At 38.1% G+C, this 21,702-nt stretch overlaps 5 protein-coding genes across 8 annotated transcripts; 4 read left to right on the top strand and 1 right to left on the bottom strand.

Moving 5' to 3' along the window:
- The first annotated feature begins 665 nt into the window (after positions 1-665).
- LOC106419341 (protein PSK SIMULATOR 3) lies at positions 666-4,390 on the top strand. 4 transcript variants are annotated; one of them, XM_048769421.1, is made up of 13 exons: positions 666-1,056; positions 1,303-1,648; positions 1,707-2,020; positions 2,088-2,180; positions 2,270-2,360; positions 2,520-2,613; positions 2,696-2,793; positions 2,880-2,949; positions 3,030-3,133; positions 3,205-3,321; positions 3,414-3,490; positions 3,568-3,612; positions 3,692-4,390. In XM_048769421.1, exons 2-13 carry the CDS (start codon positions 1,364-1,366, stop codon positions 4,233-4,235), a joined length of 1,932 nt encoding a protein of 643 aa, XP_048625378.1. In that variant the 5' UTR covers positions 666-1,056; positions 1,303-1,363; the 3' UTR covers positions 4,236-4,390. The 4 variants fall into 4 exon arrangements, with proteins under 4 accessions (XP_048625378.1, XP_048625377.1, XP_048625376.1 ...); XM_048769420.1 differs by having other exon boundaries at positions 668-1,056; positions 1,187-1,648; XM_048769419.1 differs by having other exon boundaries at positions 668-1,648.
- An 86-nt stretch (positions 4,391-4,476) lies between these two features.
- Positions 4,477-7,205, bottom strand: LOC125593181 (ATP synthase subunit beta-2, mitochondrial-like). Its single transcript, XM_048769424.1, has 9 exons — positions 6,672-7,205; positions 6,451-6,526; positions 6,274-6,362; positions 6,060-6,177; positions 5,871-5,974; positions 5,605-5,763; positions 5,293-5,517; positions 4,884-5,195; positions 4,477-4,797 (listed from the first exon to the last, which is right to left on the bottom strand). The coding sequence occupies exons 1-9, from the start codon at positions 7,140-7,142 to the stop codon at positions 4,684-4,686; spliced, it is 1,668 nt and encodes a 555-aa protein (XP_048625381.1). The 5' UTR covers positions 7,143-7,205; the 3' UTR covers positions 4,477-4,683.
- A 319-nt stretch (positions 7,206-7,524) lies between these two features.
- Positions 7,525-10,314, top strand: LOC106419367 (ATP synthase subunit beta-2, mitochondrial-like). The gene is made up of 9 exons (XM_048769423.1): positions 7,525-8,036; positions 8,278-8,353; positions 8,439-8,527; positions 8,620-8,737; positions 8,822-8,925; positions 9,027-9,185; positions 9,271-9,495; positions 9,596-9,907; positions 9,997-10,314. The coding sequence occupies exons 1-9, from the start codon at positions 7,566-7,568 to the stop codon at positions 10,108-10,110; spliced, it is 1,668 nt and encodes a 555-aa protein (XP_048625380.1). The 5' UTR covers positions 7,525-7,565; the 3' UTR covers positions 10,111-10,314.
- Positions 10,315-10,498: 184 nt separating this feature from the next.
- On the top strand, positions 10,499-15,183 carry LOC125593182. The gene has a single exon (XM_048769425.1). It carries the CDS (start codon positions 11,569-11,571, stop codon positions 12,730-12,732), a length of 1,164 nt encoding a protein of 387 aa, XP_048625382.1. The 5' UTR covers positions 10,499-11,568; the 3' UTR covers positions 12,733-15,183.
- LOC125592781 lies at positions 12,850-13,925 on the top strand. Its single transcript, XM_048768190.1, has 3 exons — positions 12,850-13,205; positions 13,316-13,513; positions 13,628-13,925. The coding sequence occupies exons 1-3, from the start codon at positions 12,850-12,852 to the stop codon at positions 13,923-13,925; spliced, it is 852 nt and encodes a 283-aa protein (XP_048624147.1).
- Positions 15,184-21,702: the final 6,519 nt, after the last annotated feature.

Here is a 21,702-nt window from a genome sequence, read left to right as displayed (position 1 = left end):
TTGTATCCTATTGATACCAGAAGAGTGTAGAAACAAGTATTTTATAGAACGAGTAACAAGCAACGAGTAACAAGGCAAGTATCAAAAATAAAATGATACTTGATATTTGTCTTGTCCTTGCAAGTAGTAAATTTTTTTGACTTGTTACTTGCCTTGCTAACGGCAAGTATTCGGTTTTTCAAGGCGAATACGAGTCAAGTCACGAGTAGCGAGTATCGAGTAATGATGTCCAGGGAGTGACGAGGGTGCAAAAGTACAGGGTCCCACCATTTTTTAATAAAATTTCTTTGCTATTTTAGGGTCTTAAATTTTGAGATTTTGTAAATTAAAGTTCTAACTTTCGAAGTAATCTACTATTCTACGGTCCTATGTGTCAAAAAAAATCTACTATTTTAAAAGACTTTTACTGTAGCACTGGGCCCACTAACTTTTTTTAGCCGGGCCTGCTCTATGCTAAAGATGCACTATTCTCAACAGTAAGAATATATAACGAATTCAAGATTGTTGATGAAACAAATGATCAAGCAATCTGTCAAATACGAGAGTCTTTTTATTCAATGAGTGATTAGTTGATTAGTGTTTTAATCATTTCTTAGATAGATCTCCTTCACACACCTTTGAAAAAGTCCAAAACCTTTACGCAATTTTGGGCTTCTTCTCGGGAAGAAAGAAGTGAGAAACAGGCAAAGTTGAAATAACAAAAAGACACACAAAGTTGAGTCAACGTCGTCCTTGGAATATTTGACCGACCAATCCGTAACCGCTTGTGACTGTATTTTTCCTTAAAACCTTTTGAGATTAAAAATAAATGAGTTCAAGACTTTTATTGGTCTCGCAGTTTCGTTTTTTTGGCTTTGGAGGAGGATGCCTTTTGATTTGTTGTTGTTGTTGAATCCCTTTTTGTCTTTTGAGATTTCCTTCCTTTCGTTCATACCACTCTCCTTGACTTTCTTCCCTTTTTAACATTGATTCTCGTGTTCCTTTCTACTTTGCTTTGTCTTTTTGCCTTTTCTCTATTCTCTCTTTCGTAAAGCCCAATCTCTATTCGTCTTCTGGGTAAGTTCTCGTCTTCTTCTTAGCTTTCTTCTGGTTAAAAAATTCAATCTTGCTGCTTAGTTCTATAGAGAGAAAGAGAGAGGCTTTTGCTCAGTGTTTGACTTAAAGTCTTACTTCGTTGTGTGTTCAGACTTGAGCTATATTCCAGACACGATTTGTTCTTTTGAGTCTTTTGATCTGACTTTTCATTAGCCTCGCTGGTTTTGGATCAAAGTCTCACCCTTTAACTAACTCTCAACTCCTCAGTGGCATGATCTTCTCGAAGACTTTATCTTGAGTTCTTTTGGAGTATATAAAAAAAAAAGTTATGGGGAGTTTTTGCTCTAGGAGCCTAGGAATCAATATTGGCAGCAGTGAGTATTCAGGTTCAAGTTTAGCTGATGATGTTTCACCTAGCCACGTCACTTTGTTTGGTCCTGGTACGAGGCAGTGTATGGTTAAAGACGCTAACGAACAAAGCCAGTTGAAAGATGTATTCTCTTTCCGCGAAAAGGAAGCAGTAGAAGAAGATCATTTATACGATGGCATTCCGAGGCTACCTCCACCGCAGAAACCTCGGTCTACAAGATATACTCAAACCGCTGTTTCAAAGGTTAGTTAAAAGGATTGTCTCTTTAGTGTCTTTTGAGTCCTAAACTGTTGTGTGGCAGGTTACAGAGGCGAGTATGCTTCTAGGGAAAGCGGGTTTAGGTAAAGCCAAAGATGTTTTGGATACTCTTGGGAGTAGCATGACGGATCTAAGCAGCGGTGGATTTGCTTCTGGAGTTGCAACTAAAGGGGAAGAGCTTCGGATCTTAGCCTTTGAAGTAGCGAACACAATCGTCAAGAGCTCAAATCTCATTGAATCACTTTCTGAGGAGAACATCATGCATTTGAAAGAAATTGTTCTGTACTCCCAGGGTGTTCAGAATCTTGTCTCCAATGATTTTGATGAGCTCCTCAGACTTGTTGCTGCTGATAAGAGGTGACAACATTCAAGTCTAGAATGCTTTTCTTTGCAAGATGGTTTAACTTTGTTATATATTGTGCAGGCAGGAGCTGGAAGTTTTCTTGGGAGAAGTGGTTCGGTTTGGAAACAGATCTAAAGACTTTCAGTGGCATAATTTGCAGCGCTACTTCGACAGGTAGCTTTATACAGTTCATGAGATTGTGTGTTGTAGCCTTCTATTTTAGTTGTTGAATTTGTTTTTTTTTTTATTTTTTTGGTTCTCAGGATCAGCAAAGAACTAACCCCTCAAAGACAGTTGAATGAAGACGCTGTGTTAGTTGTTAAGCAACTGATGGTTCTAGTGCAGTATACAGCTGTGAGTGAACTCTAAGATCATATTTAGTTGTTCTTACTACTTAGATATGCGTTATGTGCCTCTTTCTATGTGCGTTGAGCTATGCTGTGTAGTAGCTGTTTGCTTTTCAAAACATTGTGTGATAGAAACTTATGTGTTGAATACCTCTTTTGGGTTCAGGAACTATACCAAGAACTCCAAGTATTGGATCGGTTGCAGAAAGACTATGACCAAAAGCGCAGAGAAGAAGAGAACTCAGCTAGTAGCAGTAAAGGTAAACTATCAAAGACTATTTTGCCTGCTTTATTACATTTGAAACATCCTTTTTGATAGCAGTCCTCCTCTTTTCAATATAGGAGACGGTCTTGCAATCTTGAAAACGGAACTTAAATCTCAGAAAAAGATAGTGAAAAGCTTAAAGAAAAAGTCCTTGTGGTGCAGAGGTTTTGAAGAGGTGTGTGTACCCACTTCTCTATCATTTAAAATCACCAAATCCTTTCTTGGCTGTATGTTTATGTTTACGGTTAATTTGTATTTCAGGTGATGGAGAAACTGGTAGACATTGTACATTTCTTGTTGCTAGAGATTCATAATATCTTCGGTGATGCTGGTATGTAAGTTCCCCCTTTTGGTACTTTCTACCATGTGCTAATGAGCATCTGATCTAAGCTTTTGAATCTTCTTGTCCAGATGATAAACCATTGAAGAAAGGAGCTGCAGATTCTGATAAAAGATTGGGACCTGCTGGTCTTGCTTTACATTATGCAAATTTAATTGTGCAGATTGATACACTTGTGAGTGCACCAAACCTAGCATTGCTTCATTTTTGGTTTGGTTGTTTCTAAGTGTATTCTCTTGACCATAGGTCGCCCGTTCAAGCTCTATAACTTCAAATGCAAGGGATTCTCTATACCAAAGCTTGCCACCTAGTATAAAACTGGCTCTTCGTTCCAAGATTAAGTCCTTCAAAGTCGATAAGGAGGTAATAATGTCTTCTTGTTCACACTCTCTGATCCACAAAAAGGAAGAATGTTTTTCTTTTTGCCAACCTCACTAATATCAATTTTCTGACAGCTTTCGGTTACACAAATTAAGGATGAGATGGAGAGGACACTTCATTGGCTTGTCCCTATTGCAGCCAACACAACCAAGTAAGCAAACTGACTTTTCTTTGTTTGAAATTTTCTTTTCTTTTATGGCTAAAGATTGTTGAATGTGTTCATCACAGAGCTCATCATGGTTTCGGTTGGGTTGGAGAGTGGGGAAGCACAGGGTGAGTAGTGAATGAAATGAGACTTGCACCTTCTCCTCCTTTGTGTTTTTTTTTAATAATTTTGTTTTTAATTTTACAGAACTGACTTCACGAGTAAGCCTAGTGGTGGAGATACACTAAGGATCGAGACACTCTATCACGCTAGCAAAGAAAAGACAGAGAACTACATTCTCGGACAGATCATTTGGTTACAGCATTTGGTTACAAAAGCAAAGAGCGACGCTCAAGGAGCTTCTAGACTTTCTTCTATCAAATCTTCGTTTAATAGTTCGAACCAGCAGTTGACATCTGAACCACTCGGTGTCCCATTAGTAACGGTTGAGGAGCAAAAGATGTTACAAGAGGTGATCAGAAGAGAGAGGACTCCATGTGTTAGCAAGAGTCAAGACTTTGATTCTGAGCACTACTCGCGGGTGAGGAAGTGCGACCCTTTGAGCAAAAGCAGTGAGTATTTTCGTGGAGTGAGGAGAAGCAAATCAGTTGCTGCGGTGAAGAGGTTTTCTTCTGGCTTTTCACTTGTTGATTTTGTTATCGACAAGGAAAAAGCGTTGGATGTGATTGATCGTGTCGATGTGCCGAGAGATTATAGAGCATTGCTGAAAGAAGGTAGCTTGAGCTTCTAGTGGAGAGTGGCGTTTTAGTGGACTCATATATGCTTAGTTGTATATAAGATAAAGGCTATGGAAGAAGCTGTTACGTGACAACATGTTAGATCATATACAATGATACACTTTTCAGAAAACTAGTATCACAGTACCTAAGATGGTTTCAAATACAATGCTTGTAAAGACGTGCACCACTCTTGGAAATAAAGAATAATAGACTTAGATCAAGAAATCATAAAATGGAAATTGGAATCTGCAAGACTCTTTTTAAACATTTATTAAATAACCAAAAAAATTGAGTAATAGTGAATGAATATGTTCAGCATCATCTTGCAGCTCTCACACTCAAAAAGATCGGAATCACAACGCTTTATCAGTTCAGCCTAAAGCATTGCTTTTGTTTGTTTTTTTCGTTATTGTCAACAAAAAGAAGAAGAGACGTGTATTAAGCATCTGAATAAAGCCCTTAAGCTGCTGCCTCCTTGGAGATCTTCTCTGCTTTAGCAACAACCTCGTCGATGCCACCAACCATGTAAAACGATTGTTCAGGAAGATCATCGTACTTACCATCGAGCAAACCCTGCAACAATTTACATATTCATATAAGATTATAGCAAACAATCATGGAGCAACGGGAAGGTCATATGGGAATGCATATACACAAACCTGGAAACTGTTGATGTTTTCTTTCAGGTCAACGTATTTGCCAGGGGCACCAGTGAAGATCTCAGCAACGTGGAATGGCTGACTCAAGAATCTCTGGATCTTACGGGCACGGGCAACGGTCAGCTTGTCATCTTCACTTAGCTCATCCATACCCAAAATGGCAATGATATCTTGCAAGTTCTTGTAGTTCTGTAGCACTTTCTGCACACCACGAGCCGTGTTGTAGTGCTCCTCACCAAGAATGTGAGGCGAGAGCATACGGGATGTTGAATCCAGAGGATCCACAGCAGGATAGATTCCAAGCTCGGAAATCTACACATGGGAAAAAGAAAAGTATAGATTGTTACCATATGAGCATTCCACCAAACAATTTTGAATGAGTATCAACAAAAGAAGACAGAGTTCAGACCTGTCTGGAAAGCACGGTTGTGGCATCCAAGTGAGCAAAAGTTGTGGCAGGAGCAGGATCTGTCAAATCATCAGCAGGGACATAGATGGCTTGCACTGAGGTGATGGAACCTTTCTTGGTGGTTGTAATTCGCTCTTGAAGAGCACCGAGATCGGAAGCAAGAGTTGGCTGGTAACCCACAGCAGATGGGATACGACCAAGCAAAGCAGACACTTCAGAGTTAGCCTATACAGAGCGTACACCGAAGTTAAATTTACAGTAACATATGGCACACAGATGCTAATAGATAAAGCAAACAACATAGAAGTTCACCTGAGTGAAACGGAAAATGTTGTCAATGAAAAGCAACACATCTTGACCTTCAGCATCACGGAAATACTCAGCAACAGTCAAACCAGTAAGTCCAACACGGGCACGAGCACCCGGGGGCTCGTTCATTTGTCCATAGACAAGAGCACATTTGCTCTCAGACTGTTTAGATGGGAAGACAGAGAGAATTCAGTAACAAAGACCATTCAGAGACCAGTTTTAGGACAAAGAAAGGTGAAGATTAATCCCAACAATTGCAAAGTGCAAACCTGCTTCTCGCCAAGCTTGATGACACCACTCTCAATCATTTCTCTGTATAGGTCATTACCTTCACGTGTTCTTTCTCCCACACCAGCAAACACAGAGAACCCACCTGTTCATCAATAGAAACCAGTTAATAAACTAAAATTTGAACACAACTTTGCAAAACTACTTCAAAAACCCCTAAGAATACATACCATGAGCTTTGGCGACATTGTTAATGAGCTCCATAATGAGCACGGTTTTGCCAACACCAGCACCACCAAAGAGCCCAATCTTTCCTCCTCTTTGGTAAGGAGCAAGCAGATCAACAACCTGGAAAATGAAAGCAGCAAATGTTAGCTTGGGACACAAACAACAACCAAACATGTAACCTATTGAAACAACAGAAAACTAGAGCCCAGAATCTACCTTAATACCAGTGGCAAGGATCTCTTGCCCAGTGGCTAAATCAACCAAAGCAGGAGCATCTCTGTGGATAGGTAAGTAGTGTTCGGTCTCTGAACAACAGCAAAAAAAAAAAAACACATTATCATGATATGTTCGCAGAAAGTGAAACACTGATTAAAGATGGCATAGACTACTTACTAATTTCGCCTCTCTCATCAATAGGTTCTCCAAGAACATTCATGATACGTCCAAGTGTTGCTCTTCCAACGGGCACCTTTAATAAAAGTAACAACAAGCCAAAAGTCAACATCCACAAAAAAAAAGAGTACTTGCGCAAAAGTCAACGTTGTCTCGGATCTAGACCTAACAATGGACATCAACTACCAACAAGTCAGGATCTATACAAATAGAATGCTTACAGTGATCGGAGCTCCAGTGTTGAGAACGCGTCGTCCACGGACAAGCCCCTCAGTACCATCCATAGCAATAGTCCTGACCACATTCTGACCTAAGTGGTGCGACACCTCGAGCACCAATCTCGTGGGATGATCCTGAACCTCGAGAGAAGTCATGATCGGAGGCAACCCTTCCTGATCTTCGAATCTCACATCGACGATAGCACCGATGACCTGGCAGACTTTCCCGATCGCTCCTTTACCTCCGTAATCATACGTCTTCTTCGCCTCATCCTTGGCTGGAGGAGGAGGAGTCGATGGCGCAGCGGGTGAAGAGGTGGAATATTCGGCGACGCGTCCGAGGAGGTCACCGAAAGGAGAAACGCATCGAGCGGGGGAAGGGGACGGGATTCTAGGGTTTCGGGTAGCGAATCTGGCGGCGGATCTGGAGGAAGACGAACGGAGAAGCGTTGATAAGACTCTCCGAGACGCCATGAGTTTGTTTGTTGTTTGTGCGAGTGAGAGAGTGGAAACGCTAGGGTAAAAGTACACAACCTGAATCTAAGCTCCACTCGTTGTATCTGGTAGGCTTTTAATGGGCCCTTTTGGGCTTATTACATAGAAACATCATTTTGTTTTGTTGTTGTCCGGAAAAATTCTTTAATTAACACGTTTCGTTAGGTAAACAACACACGTGTCGCTGAAGAAGTGGTCTACGTTCGTTATAGAAGCACTTTTATTTTTAGAAAATCTTTAAAGAGCGGTGTTTTCTGGAAATAATGTAGGCCCAAATAAGCCCATCATAAAAGCCCAACAAACTTTGGAAATTTTCTTCGGACAGGACAGAACCAGTCGATATGTTTAAGATTCAGCTTCTGTCGCTACCCTAGCATTTTCCAATCAACAAACTCCTCACTCATGGCGTCTCGGAGAGTCTTATCAACTCTTCTCCGTTCATCTTCCGCCAGATCTGCTGCCAGATTCGTGAGCCGAAACACTAGGCTTCCGTCTCCTTCACCTGCTCGCTGCGTTGCTCCTTTTGGTGACCTCCTCGGACGCGTCGCCGAATATTCGACCTCTTCACCCGCTGCGCCATCGTCTCCTCCTCCAGCCAAGGATGAGGCTAAGAAGAAGACGTATGATTACGGAGGCAAAGGCGCGATCGGGAAGGTCTGCCAGGTCATCGGTGCTATCGTCGATGTGAGATTCGAAGATCAGGAAGGGTTGCCTCCGATCATGACGTCACTCGAGGTGCAGGATCATCCCACGAGGCTGGTGCTCGAGGTGTCGCATCACTTGGGTCAGAATGTGGTCAGGACTATTGCTATGGATGGTACCGAGGGACTCGTTCGTGGGAGACGCGTGCTCAACACTGGAGCTCCAATCACTGTAAGGATACTTTGATCTTCGTCGTTGAGAGTCAATAGGTCTAGATCTGTAGATTCGTTGATGGTGTTTTGCTTCATATCGTGATTCCTTAACGTTGACTTCGTCAAGATCTTTTTTTTTTTTTTTTTTTCAAAAAGTGTATTCATTTCCATTGAAATTTGATGTCCGGGTGATTTGGTTTTATGTTGATGATAATGGAAGTATGAATTTTTGGTTTTTTTTTTTTTGTTTTTGTTTTAAGGTTCCTGTGGGTAGAGCAACACTTGGACGTATTATGAATGTTCTTGGAGAACCTATTGACGAGAGAGGCGAAATTAGTGAGAAGTTTAATCCATAGTTAATTGATGGTTCATTATCTGCAGATATGTTATGAGAATGTGTTTTTTTTTGCTGTTTTATCAGAGACCGAACACTACTTACCTATTCACAGAGATGCTCCGGCTTTGGTTGATCTAGCCACCGGTCAAGAGATCCTTGCCACTGGTATTAAGGTAGATTTTGGGTCCTAACTCCGTACTGTTCTCATAGTTCACACGTGTCTTTTGTGTTCCATTCTTACTCTTACTCTTGCTGTTGCCCTTAGGTTGTTGATTTGCTTGCTCCTTACCAAAGAGGAGGAAAGATTGGGCTCTTTGGCGGTGCTGGTGTTGGCAAAACCGTGCTCATTATGGAACTGATTAACAATGTCGCCAAAGCTCATGGTATTTATTCTCAGGGGTTTTGAATTAGTTTGCACAGTGTTGCTCAAATCTTAGTTTCTTAATTGGTTTCTTCTTCTGGAACAGGTGGTTTCTCCGTGTTTGCTGGCGTGGGAGAAAGAACACGTGAAGGCAATGACTTGTACAGAGAAATGATTGAGAGTGGTGTCATCAAGCTTGGCGAGAAGCAGGTTTGCCATTAATCTGGATTAATATTTAGCTTTCTTTGTCCTGAAACTGGTCTCTGAATGGTCTTTGTTAATGAATTCTCTCTGTCTTCCCATCTTAACAGTCTGAGAGCAAATGTGCTCTTGTGTATGGACAAATGAACGAGCCCCCGGGTGCTCGTGCCCGTGTTGGACTTACTGGTTTGACCGTTGCTGAGTATTTCCGTGATGCCGAAGGCCAAGATGTGTTGCTTTTCATTGACAACATTTTCCGTTTCACTCAGGTGAGCTCTGTTCTTTGCTCTATCTATCAGCACCTATATATTGTTGAAGAGTGTTAAATTAACCCTGGTGTGGTCTCTTGTGTAGGCTAACTCTGAAGTGTCTGCTTTGCTTGGTCGTATCCCATCTGCTGTGGGTTACCAGCCTACTCTGGCTTCCGATCTCGGTGCTCTTCAAGAGCGAATCACAACCACCAAGAAAGGTTCCATCACCTCAGTGCAAGCCATCTATGTCCCTGCTGATGATTTGACAGATCCTGCTCCTGCCACAACCTTTGCCCACTTGGATGCCACAACCGTGCTTTCCAGACAGGTCTGAACTTGTCTCCTTTTGATGATATTTATAATTGTTTGGTAGAAGGCTCATAAGCTGACATATTTTTTCGTTTCTCTTTTGTCTCTGCCATTTGAAGATTTCCGAGCTTGGTATCTATCCTGCTGTGGATCCTCTGGATTCAACATTCCGTATGCTCTCACCTCACATTCTGGGTGAGGAGCACTACAACACGGCTCGTGGTGTGCAGAAAGTGCTACAGAATTACAAGAATTTGCAAGATATTATTGCCATTTTGGGAATGGATGAGCTAAGTGAAGATGACAAGCTGACTGTTGCCCGTGCCCGTAAGATCCAGAGATTCTTGAGTCAGCCATTCCACGTTGCTGAAATCTTCACTGGTGCCCCTGGAAAATACGTTGACCTTAAGGAAAACATCAACAGTTTCCAGGTATATCTATATAATGCACATATGCCTTTCTCCTTGCTCGATGATTGTTTTTGACTCACAAGCTTATATGAATTTGTAAATCGTTGCAGGGTCTGCTCGATGGCAAGTACGATGATCTTCCTGAACAATCGTTTTACATGGTTGGTGGCATCGACGAGGTGGTTGCTAAAGCAGAGAAGATCTCCAAGGAGGCCGCAGCTTAAGGGCTTGATTCATCCCCTTTTGGATGCTTAATACATCTCTCTTCTTCTTTTTGTTGACAATAACGAAAACAAAAGACAAAAGCAATGCTTTATGCTTAACTGATAAAGCATTGCGATTTCCATCATTGTGAGTGTGAGAGATATTACGGAGAAAACAGATTTTTTGAATTGGAATTAAATAATACAAAGTGTTATGTTTTCTTATTCGTATGGTTGGTTATCTTACAGGCTACAATGTTATGTTTTCCGAAGTAAGAAAACTAGATATGTCAAAAAGATCAATTTTAAATTTTTATCTTTACCTTTATTTTTCATGTTCGTTTGTATATGTGTAGTGTTTTTATTCTTATAGGTTTGAGAATTATATCGGATTTTATTGTTTTTATACTTTGTCTTCACATTTTCTTCTTCTTCTCATCACTACTTTTCTTCAATGATATGAAGTTATGAACGATAAAGTATACAAAAGAATCAAGTAAATTCTATAAGTAGTCCACGAACTACCTTAGGCGAAGATAAGTAAAGGGTCAGTAATGTATGAGTAGGGAGCCCTATAAGTCGGATCCAAGTTGACGTGCAAGAAAAGACATTAGTTCTCCATGACTAGGGGTGTCGAAATGGGTCATGACCCATGGGTTGACCGAACCCAAATTGACCCATTAATCCAAATGAACTGTTTATTTTTGATCCAATGGGTTAATGAGTTAATAGCTACGTAGCATGGAATCGTTGGTGGTCATGCGTTTCGTGCTTCCGAAGCGGAACAGGAAACGGAACCGCTCGGAATCGCTCGGAATCGTCATGGAATCACGTTTCGGATAGTGAGACGTTTGGAACCGTAATGGAAGCACGCGATTCCGGATTGGAAGCGTCGATGGCTAGTTGACGGAAGCGTCGATGGATAGTTGACGGAAGCGTCGATGGATATATGTTCAAAAAACTGAAAATTATTTTGGGCTTTTAAATTTTGATTTGTTTTGTGAATATGTGATCCAATTAGCCCATTATAATAACAAAGTCCCAGTTACCAAATAAGCTAAAAAGATTAAAACTCTTGAAATTCAGTTACTGCACGAAGCAGTTCTGATATTTCTTCAAGTTCAACATTTTATCCAGATTCTGAGAGAAGAGAAGCAAAGGTACGTAACTCATATATATATATAAATACTCAGTTATTGTGCTTTGTTTGATGTGTTGTCACTTGATTGTCTTTTATGCATGTGGTTTGCATATTCTATTGTTTGATCGTGAGTGTATTAAAGTCATGGCTGCACTTTTCTGGTTTTCAATTTCAGTGCAAGGAATATTTTAAATATAGTATTATTATTAGTTGCTTTGTGTACGTAGCTTTGTGTGATATTGTTGTAGTCTTTTGCAATTTTATGTTTCATATTTGTATTATGTTTGGTAAATTAAGATATTATATATTAGTATTCATATAACTTTTTCACAGGACTAATGTCTCAAGATCCTCTAAACATTGATGAGTCCTCGAACGTGGATGACAAGGCACCTTTGTGGATCTATGTGAACAAAATTGAGAAGTTAGCTGGAGGAGGATCATGGAGGTTTGAATGCAAGTTCTGCAGTAATTCATATGTTGGATCTCATAGTAGAGTTATGACTCATCTGCTGCAAGAGGGAAAAGGAATTAAAGGATGCTTGAAAGTCACTCCTCAACAAAGAGTTAACCTGAAAAAGCTAGTTGATAATTGCAAAGAGTGGTTAAAGCGTGCAACTTCCAAAGCAGTTCCACTTCCTTCGTCATCAAGGAACATGTCTAGTTCTTCTCTTGATTATGATATGAGCTACAAAGTTCCAAATGCAACTGAGTCTGATCCAAAGAAGAGAAAGGGTCCTTTGGAAAAAGCATTTCAGAATGAAGCTAGGGAGCAATGTGATGGGGAGGTATCTAGGATGTTCTACACAGGTGGTCTGTCTTTTAACCTTGCAAGAAATCCTCACTACCGCAATTCATATGTGCGTGCTTCCCAAATTCCAGGATATGTTCCACCCGGGTATAATGCATTGAGAACTACACTTCTTCAAAAGGAAAGAAAGAACATTGAGATGCATTTGCAACCTTTGAAGAACACATGGAAACAAAAAGGAGTGAGTATATGTAGTGATGGTTGGTCAGATCCACAACGAAGACCAATATTTAACTTGATTGCTGCAAATGAGAGTGGTCCAATGATGTTAAGGGCGATCAATACTCATGGTGAGACAAAAACCGGTGAGATGATTGCAGAGCTGATCATAGAAGGCATAAAGGAGGCTGGGCATGAAAATGTGGTTCAAGTTGTCACTGACAATGCTTCAAACTGTGTAAAAGCTGGTGCGCTTATTTCAGCCAAGTTTCCTACTATTTTCTGGACACCATGTGTGGTTCATACCTTGAACCTTGCTCTGAAGAATATATGTTCACCATTACTGAGCACAAGAAATAATGAAGCGGTGTATGATGCTTGTTACTGGATAAAGTCTATCAGTGAAGATGTGAATTGGATCAAGAATTATATTATGAATCACGGGATGAGGCTTGTAATGTTCACTGAGCATTGTGATCTTAAGCTCCTCACAATTGCTTCTACAAGGTTAGTTTTCTATATTTTTAATTGAGAGCTTACTTATATTCTTAATCTTTAAGTTAATAATCATTAGTTTTATTTTTACAGGTTTGCTTCCATGGTTGTAATGTTAAAGAGATTCAAAAAAATAAAGACCGGGTTACAACAAATGGTCATCAGTCCTAAATGGGATGACTATAAAGAAGACGGTGTAGAGAGAGCATCTGCAGTGAAGAAAAAGATATTAGATGAGTTGTTTTGGGAGGAGCTTGAATATGCTTTATCTTTCACTTTGCCCATCTATAGCGTGATTAGAGCTGCTGATACTGATAAACCTTCTCTTCATCTGGTTTATGAATGGTGGGAAAGTATGATTCAGAATGTCAAGAGAGCAATCTTCAAAAAAGAAAGGAAACAACTTAATGAAGATTCCGTCTTTTGGACTGCGGTGCACTTGATTTTGACTTCTCGTTGGAGTAAGAGTAATACTCCTCTTCATTGTATGGCACATTCTCTAAACCCCAAGTAAGTTTATAAATCTGTTTTTATTATGTTTTTCTTATCAACTTATAAAATGGTAAAATTGGTTTTTGATCAGTAAAATTTTAATTGTTATATATATTTGTTGGATGCAGGTACTATAGTTCAGAGTGGCTTGGAGAAGAAGACAGTAGAAAAGCTCCACATCAAGATTTGGAGGTTACTAGAGAAAGAAAAAATTGCATCATAAAGTATTTTCCAAATCAAGATGAAAGGAGAGAGGTTAACGTTGAATATTCTAACTTCTCTTTATGCATGGAGGACTTTGGTAGTGTTAAAGTGATTCATGATAGGTTTATCTTAGAACCTTTGAGATGGTGGGCAGTTCATGGATCTTCGGCACCAAAACTTCAAATCTTAGCATTCAAGTTACTTGGATAACCATCTTCATCCTCATGCTGCGAAAGGAATTGGAGTACATACAAGTTCATTCATTCTGCTATAAGAAACAAGATTGTTCCCCAAAGAGCGGAAGATTTAGTATTTGTGCATACTAACCTCCGTCTTCTATCAAGAAGAAGCTCTTCTTATAAAGAAGGCCCTAGCTGTATGTGGGATGTAGGAAGTGATCAATTTGATTCGCTGGATGAGATTAATTTGGGAAGACTTGAGTTTGAAGATCTTTCTCTTGATGAACCAAAATTGGAAGCTGTTTTGTTTGGTGGAGATGGGGAAAATGAGAACAATGATGAGTTCGATATTTGACTTGAAGCTTGAATTTTTTTTTATGTTATGTTGAGTTTTTTTTTGTTAACTTTTATGTTGAATTTCATTATTTAAATTATGTGTTAGATTTTTATTATTATTATTTTTATTTTATTAAGTGCTTCAATATTATATATATATATATAAACGCTTCCAACACGTATCCGCTTCCTAAATATTTTAAAATTTTCGCTTCTATGCTTCCTTACGCTTCCTCTTCCCCGTCCCCGCTTCCGATTCCATGCAGCATAGGTTAATAGGTTAATGAGTTAACAGGTTAATGAGTTAATAGGTTAATGGGTTAACATGTTAAATAAGTCTATTGGGTTGGGTCAACTCTGACCCATTTAGTTTTCAATTAAAAAACCATTAATAAACCTAATTCTCTTCCAAACCTAGGATTCAATTTTACTTTCTCTATCGTTGCATCGATCTGATTTTGTTTTTCCCGCCAAAATCACAAAAACGCGTTTTCTCGCCAAAATCGCAAAAAACAGGTTTCCCCGCCAAAACCGAAAAATGTGTTTTTTCCGCCAAAATCGCAAAACACGTTTTTCCCGCCAAAACAGCAAAACATGTTTTCCCGCCAAAACCCAAAAATGTGTTTTCCCGCCAAAACCGCAAAAATGTGTTTTCCCGCTAAAATCACAAAAACACGTTTTCCCGCCAAAACTGCAAAAATTCATTTTCCCGCCAAAATTGCAAAAACTCGTTTTCCCGCAAAAAATGTGTGTTTCCGCCTAAATCGCAAAAACGCGTTTTTCCGTCAAAACCGCCAACTTGGTCTTAACTTAAAAATGATTCATTATAAAGATGTTGAATTGATGGGTCGACTATTAACCCATCTGATCCATTTAATTTAATGGATCATGGGTCAACTCAATCCATTTATTGAATGAGTTGGGTTGACCGATGACCCATTAACAATAAACTCATTTGGTTATGGGTTGGTTGACCCGTTTGACCCATTTTGACACTCTTATCCATGACTGATATATTATTAGTCCACACTCTAAATAATCAAAACCAAGAAACGGGAATCATAAATTACTAGCTAAATGTACATAGTCATAATTAATAGAAATACAAATATGAAAACTCTGACCAATAAACACAGAAACTGTAAAAAAAAAATTACATCCAATATAAGGAAGTAAACATTGATTTAAAAAAAATATATTTATAGTCTTGTATAAAGCTTCAAAAGCGATCTAACATGAGAAAATTTTGGACGTACCGATGTAAAGACCAAAACAGTGTTTTGTCTTTTTTTTTTTTTTTTTTTTGTAAACTAACAGTGTTTTGTCTTTGTCACAACAATTAATACATATGTTCATGAAGTCGTCATGAACCACATGTAAGCAAAATGAATTCATATAAAACCATATATCAGAATAGTACAACACGTTAAATGAAAACATAATTTTTGAAAAAAATATGTACTCATATAATTCCAGTTTTATATATAATAATTTAAAGTAAAAAATAAGGATCGTTCAGAGGGAGCCAACAAAATAATGCGACAATAATGAGATTGAAAGGAAGGTACCTATCTCACATTAATTCAAACTTTACATATTGACAAAATAAATTTACATCAGTTTGTTACCATTATGGATGTACTATATGCTGCAGAATGATTGAATGAAGATGCCTTTTTGTCTTATTATATGATTTGAATTCATTCATATGATTCGAAGAGTTTTAATATTGTTCATTTATAAGGGTATTAATTAGTAGTTTATTTGGCGAATTATTGGATGAAAATATAGCAGAACATATTTATCTGGATTCAAATCTATATGATATTTGTTTCTACTCTTGACCCAAAAAAAAACTGTTTCTGACCCAAAGAAAAATGTAAAAGTTGTTTTTACCAGAGATTAATTGTTGTTGACTTCGGAGATAAAGGAATCTAATCAGAGAATATTCAAACGAAGCTAAATCTTTAGAGGAAAGTTTGAATGTACTAACTTGGAGCATGTATACAACTCTGGATTTTCCTGTGAACTTCTATTTCAGGTAACCCTATATACACTATAATAAGACAGTAACTAAAATGTAATCAAGACTTTTCAAACTCAAAAAAAGTTACTAAACTAATGTAAGAAGAGTAAAAAGACAATCTTGGTGGTGTGTGGTCATCTGCTTCTCTCTCTTTCCACTCTATATATACAAACACAACCTGTGCTTCTTTATCTCACAGACCTATTTTCTCTTCTTTATTCTTACAAAAAGATTATGACAAATTCACATATTCTTCTTTGACTTTGGTCTCTTTTCTCTTCTTAATAACGTGATTGTAGAGTTGATCTTAGTTGTGGTGCGGTTTAGGGTTGAGAGGACTGTTGTCTGGCTCGAGGTCATGAAGAATGAAAGCTAAACCTAAATGATTCTCGGACCAGGCTTCATTCCCCCCAACCTTTTTATCGCCATATGCCCACTTTCTTCCTTGAGTCTTGTCTTCTTGTTTTCATCTTTGATAGATCTTGATTCTTGTGAGATGAGTTTTGATCTTGTTATATATATACAGCAGTTCCACAGGTGAAAGCTATATATACAGATTCGTTAACCGTCTTAATATATATTACTCTACATGATAAACAAAAATGTTGTGTACATGTTTCAACAGTTTCGGATTTGTTTTTTTTTTTTTAAGTTTCGGATTTTTTATTCATCATATATATTACAGGTCAATATATACGTAAACATTGAGAAATCAAAGAGAGATTCATAGGTTAATAGCATTTTGTCTTTAGTATTATACCCCTTTATTTTTTCGGGTTTATACATGCATTTAAATATTTCTATGCTAATGTTCAAAAAAAAATATATATATTTCTATGCTATCACATGCATTAACTTTTCTTCCATTTTCACGTCAAAATTCACATCCAAACTCTCTCTCTCGCTCTTCTGTCACGAGTCAAGATGTCACGATGTCTCAGTATAGGTTTCTGTAATAAACTAAACCCAGAAAGAAGATTGTTTCTAGTTACGTGTAATTTCACTTCATATTTAAGACAACGACGAGACTTTTATTTTTCTTAAACCATCACTGTCAAATATCTTTCACGTGTCTTTTTAATTATTCTTTGCTATTTGCCATTACCCTTCTTATTTTGCTGTGGTCTCTCATTTTTTATCCACCTAATTCATAAATTTCATATACTTATACTATGTGCTATGGTGCAAATAATGCAGTGATTTATGTAGTATTCAAAGGCAAATGGTTTAATATAGTAAAAGAAAGTTTAATATGTTAGAATTATTGAAATAGTATTGTGTGTAAAACTAAAAGCGATCTAGTATAGGAAATTTTGGACTAACCGAGGTACAGACCAAAACAATGTTTTGTCATTTTCACAACAGTTAATACATAAATATGTTCATGAAGTCCTCATGAATCACCTATAAGCAAATGCATCCATATATACAAACGTAAAACACACATGTTTTTATTTTTGACAGCCTTAACACATACGTATATCGTCGTAAACTATTTCAATCGAACCTGCTTTTGAATTATACTTACACAATTCTGTCATATACAGCAATAAAAGTAGGAGTTCATTGAGAGGGATCAAAAAGAAATAATGAGATCGAAACTACAGTTCTGGTCCCCGATCGACTATAGCATTAACTGAAAAACGTGCACTTTGAATGTCCTGTTCGTAACAGTTTGTTACGATTATGTATGAATGAATGATAAATATAAGAATTAAGTTTACCAACCAATAGGATTGTGTTATTTCATATTCGATATTTTTTTAAAAAGAAAATAAAATATTGTCAAATTATATTATGTTTTTTAAATTAAAAGGTAAAAAGAAATAAAAAAATAATACTAATTACAAAAAATATATTTTTAACGTCGTCGGCAAAACACTAAACCCTAAATCATAATCCTAAACCTTAAATACTAAACATTGGGTAAGCCCTAAACCTTTGGATAAATCCTAAACTCTAAATCAATATCACTAAACACTAAACACACAAAAAGGTTTAGGGTTTAGGATTTAGGGTTTAGAGTTTTAGTGTTTAGTGTTTTTTTATTTAGAGTTTAGGATTTATCCAAGGGTTTAGGGTTTACCCAAGGGTTTAGAATTTACCCAAGGGTTTAGGATTTAGGGATTAGGATTTAGGGTTTAGTGATTAGGATTTAGGATTTAGTGTTTGCTGATTTTTTTTTGTAAATACTATTTTGTTTTACTTTTTTTATTTTAAAAAAGTAATATAACTTGATAATATTTTGTTTTCTATTTTAAAAAATATCAAACTTGAAATAATGAAATCCTATAGGTCGGTGAACCTCTAGGTTCGAACCCAAGAATAACTCTAAATATAATATACATATAGGCACAGAGACACAAACACATATATTGCATTTATATGTGGGATCTTGTTAATTTATTACATAGAATAAAAAATGTATAGAAGCAATTAACCATATAACAATGCAGTGAGATTAACTAGTGTCGACCTTAGAAATGACGGAAATTAAATAAGAAACAACTATAAGATAAACGAATACATTTGGATGCCCAAGTGGAGTATGTTTAAACTTTACAACTTTGGATGTCCCTGTAAAATTCTATTCTAGGTAACCCTCCACACACTATATCAAGAAGTAACCAAAGTAATAACAAGATTTTCCGGACCCCGGAAATTACTAAATTGATGTAAAGAAAGAGTAAATATGAAAATCTTGGTCTTGTCTCCTCTCTACCTATATAAAGACGAAACTTAGATTTATTTTTCTCTCTCAAATACCAATATTACCTTCGTCTTCTTTCTTCCTGTCTTCTTGCATTAAAAAGTTCTCCTATGGTGTATAGGGCTGAGAAGAATGTTGTCTGGCTCGAGGTCATGAAGTAGGTTCATTAGATCACGTAGCACTAAATGATTTTCGGACCAGGCTTCATTCCCCCAACCATTACTATCACATTCTTCCCTCTCTGATATTTAGTTCTTGTGAAATGGTTTTTTTTTTTTTAACACTGAAACTTATCATTCTGCTGATAGGGGTGAAACCCCAAAGAGGACTATGCCTCAAAAGTTTACAGCCAAAGATAAAAATGAAAGAGAACACAAACTGATAAAGGAAAATAACGAAAAATAAAACCAATTGAAAGAGCCAGAAACCCACCAGTAGGTGGTAATACAGTTAACATTCTTCGCATCACACTACAAGAAAACAAGCAGAATTCCGACGGAGGTTCCGACGGACACCAATGTCGTCGGACATTTGTGACGGATTACTGACAAATTTCCGACCAAATCCAAAAACATGAAGTCGTCGGAATTTCGTCGGCCATTTCCGACGGAATTCCGACGAAACAAGGTTCGTCGGAATTTTCCGATGACTTTTCGACGACATTCCGATAAAAAATGTAACCGTTGTAGTCGTCGGAAGTTCGTCGGTATATTCCGAAAAATTTCCGACGACATTCCGATTAACAGTGAAATCGTCGGAATTCCGTTGGTATTTTCCGACGAACCATGTGATCGTTGCCGACAAATATATATGACCGTTGTATAGCCGTTTGAGATTGGAAAATACCGACGGAATTCCGACGGACTGCTTTACATCCGTCGGAATTTCGTCGGAAAGTCGTCGGAGGGCCGTAAGCAATTTCCTATAAATACAACCCCTCCTCATTCAACTCATTCACACTTCATTCTCTCTTCATTCTCTTTAGTCATAACAATTCCGTGAAAATCATGTCTTCAGAAGTTTATTATCGTTCGTGGATGGATAAACCTCATTTGGATCCGAACACCAATTTGCTTACGGAAGAATACGTTCAAGGGATTGGAGAATTCATGAGGCTTGTTCAACAGCAACCGGATGCAAAAAGTGGTATGTTAAGATGTCTCTGCTCTTCTTGCAATAATAATAAGGTTATAAAAGAATTTGATGTTTGGACTCATTTGTATATGAAAGGGTTTTCACGTAATTATAAAGTTTGGTACCTTCATGGGGAAACTGGTTATGAATATGGTAGTACTAGCGAACCTCAGCCTGTTAGTGAACTTCAGCCTGATATTAGGTTAGAAGAATCTAGAACGGATATAGATTATGGTGTAGGTACTGAGCAGATGGTACATGATCATTATAGAGGGGAAGAACCAAATCCCGAATCTAGGAGATTTTTTGACATGTTGGATGCAGGAAAACAACCTTTGTATCAAAATTGTAGAGATGGTCATTCAGTCTTATCATCTGCAACTAGATTAATGGGTATTAAGACAGACTATAATTTGGCTGAAGAATGTATGGATGCGATTACTGATTTTGTCAAAGGTATTCTACCTGAGGATAACCTTGCACCGGGTTCATACTACGAGGTTCAGAAACTTGTTGCAGGTCTTCAACTACCGTATGAAGTGATAGATGTATGTATTGACAACTGCATGATCTACTGGAGAGCGGATGAGACACGGAATGTATGCAAATTTTGTGGGAAACCTCGTTATCAGGAGACGAGGGGAAGAGTTCCGATCCCATTCAAAAGAATGTGGTATTTGCCTTTGACGGAAAGATTGAAGAGGTTGTATCAGTGTGAGCGCACAGCAAAAGCAATGAGATGGCATGCAGAGCATTCCACAAATGGTGAGATTAGACATCCTTCAGATGCGAAGGCTTGGAAACATTTCCAGTCAACATATCCAGAATTTGCGGAAGAGAGAAGAAATGTTTATCTTGGATTATCTACTGATGGTTTCAGCCCATTTGGAAAGCATGGAAGACAGTATTCTCTATGGCCAGTTATTGTGACACCGTACAACTTACGGCCGAGCTTGTGCATGCGACGAGAGTTTTTGTTTCTCTCAATTCTCGTCCCCGGGCCAGATCATCCTAAAAGATCACTAGATGTGTTTCTTCAACCACTAATATATGAGTTGCAACAACTATGAGCGCATGGTTTTGAGACATACGATGTTTCGTGCAAAAAAAACTTTCAGATGCGGGCAGTACTTATGTGGACAATAAGTGACTTTCCAGCATATAGTATGTTATCTGGATGGACAACACATGGGAAGCTATCATGTCCATATTGTCAAGATGACACAGATGCTTTCCAACTAAAGAACAGAAGGAAAACGTGTTGGTTTGACTGTCACAGACGATTTCTACCACCTGATCATCCATACCGTAGGAGTAAGACTTCGTTTACGAAGAACAAGCAGGTGTTTGATGGTCCACCTGAGGAAGTTAGTGGGAAAGATTTGTTGAAGCAGTTTAGGTATTTTGATGCAGAAAGGACGCCAGATGTAGGTGGACATGAAAACATTCGAGTCAATGCGGTTGGAGAGCTACATAACTGGCACAAAAAGAGTATTTTCTGGGATCTGCCATATTGGGAGAGTCATCTATTGCGGCATAATTTAGATGTCATGCATATTGAGAAGAACTTCTTCGATAATCTGATGAACACAGTCCTTAACATCCAAGGTAAAACGAAGGATAATTTGAAGTCAAGGTTGGATTTAGTCGATATTTGTGATCGTTCTGAACTTCACGTTGATGAGAACGGTACGGCCCTTTTTCCCATTTATCGGCTGGATGGTGCTAGAAAAGAAGAGTTCTTTGATTGGATTACAGATAAATTGAAATTTCCTGACGGATATGCATCAAATTTGGGGAACTGCGTTGATAGAAGCGAAGGAAAGTTTACTGGCTTGAAGAGTCATGATTGTCATGTAATTATGCAGTGCCTCCTTCCGTTTACTTTTTCAGCATTATTGCCACGTAATGTTCATGAAGCAATTG

The sequence above is a fragment of the Brassica napus genome, chromosome C9 (assembly GCF_020379485.1).
Source record: "Brassica napus cultivar Da-Ae chromosome C9, Da-Ae, whole genome shotgun sequence".
NCBI lineage: Eukaryota > Viridiplantae > Streptophyta > Magnoliopsida > Brassicales > Brassicaceae > Brassica > Brassica napus.
This window is presented reverse-complemented; position numbering and strand designations above follow the sequence as displayed.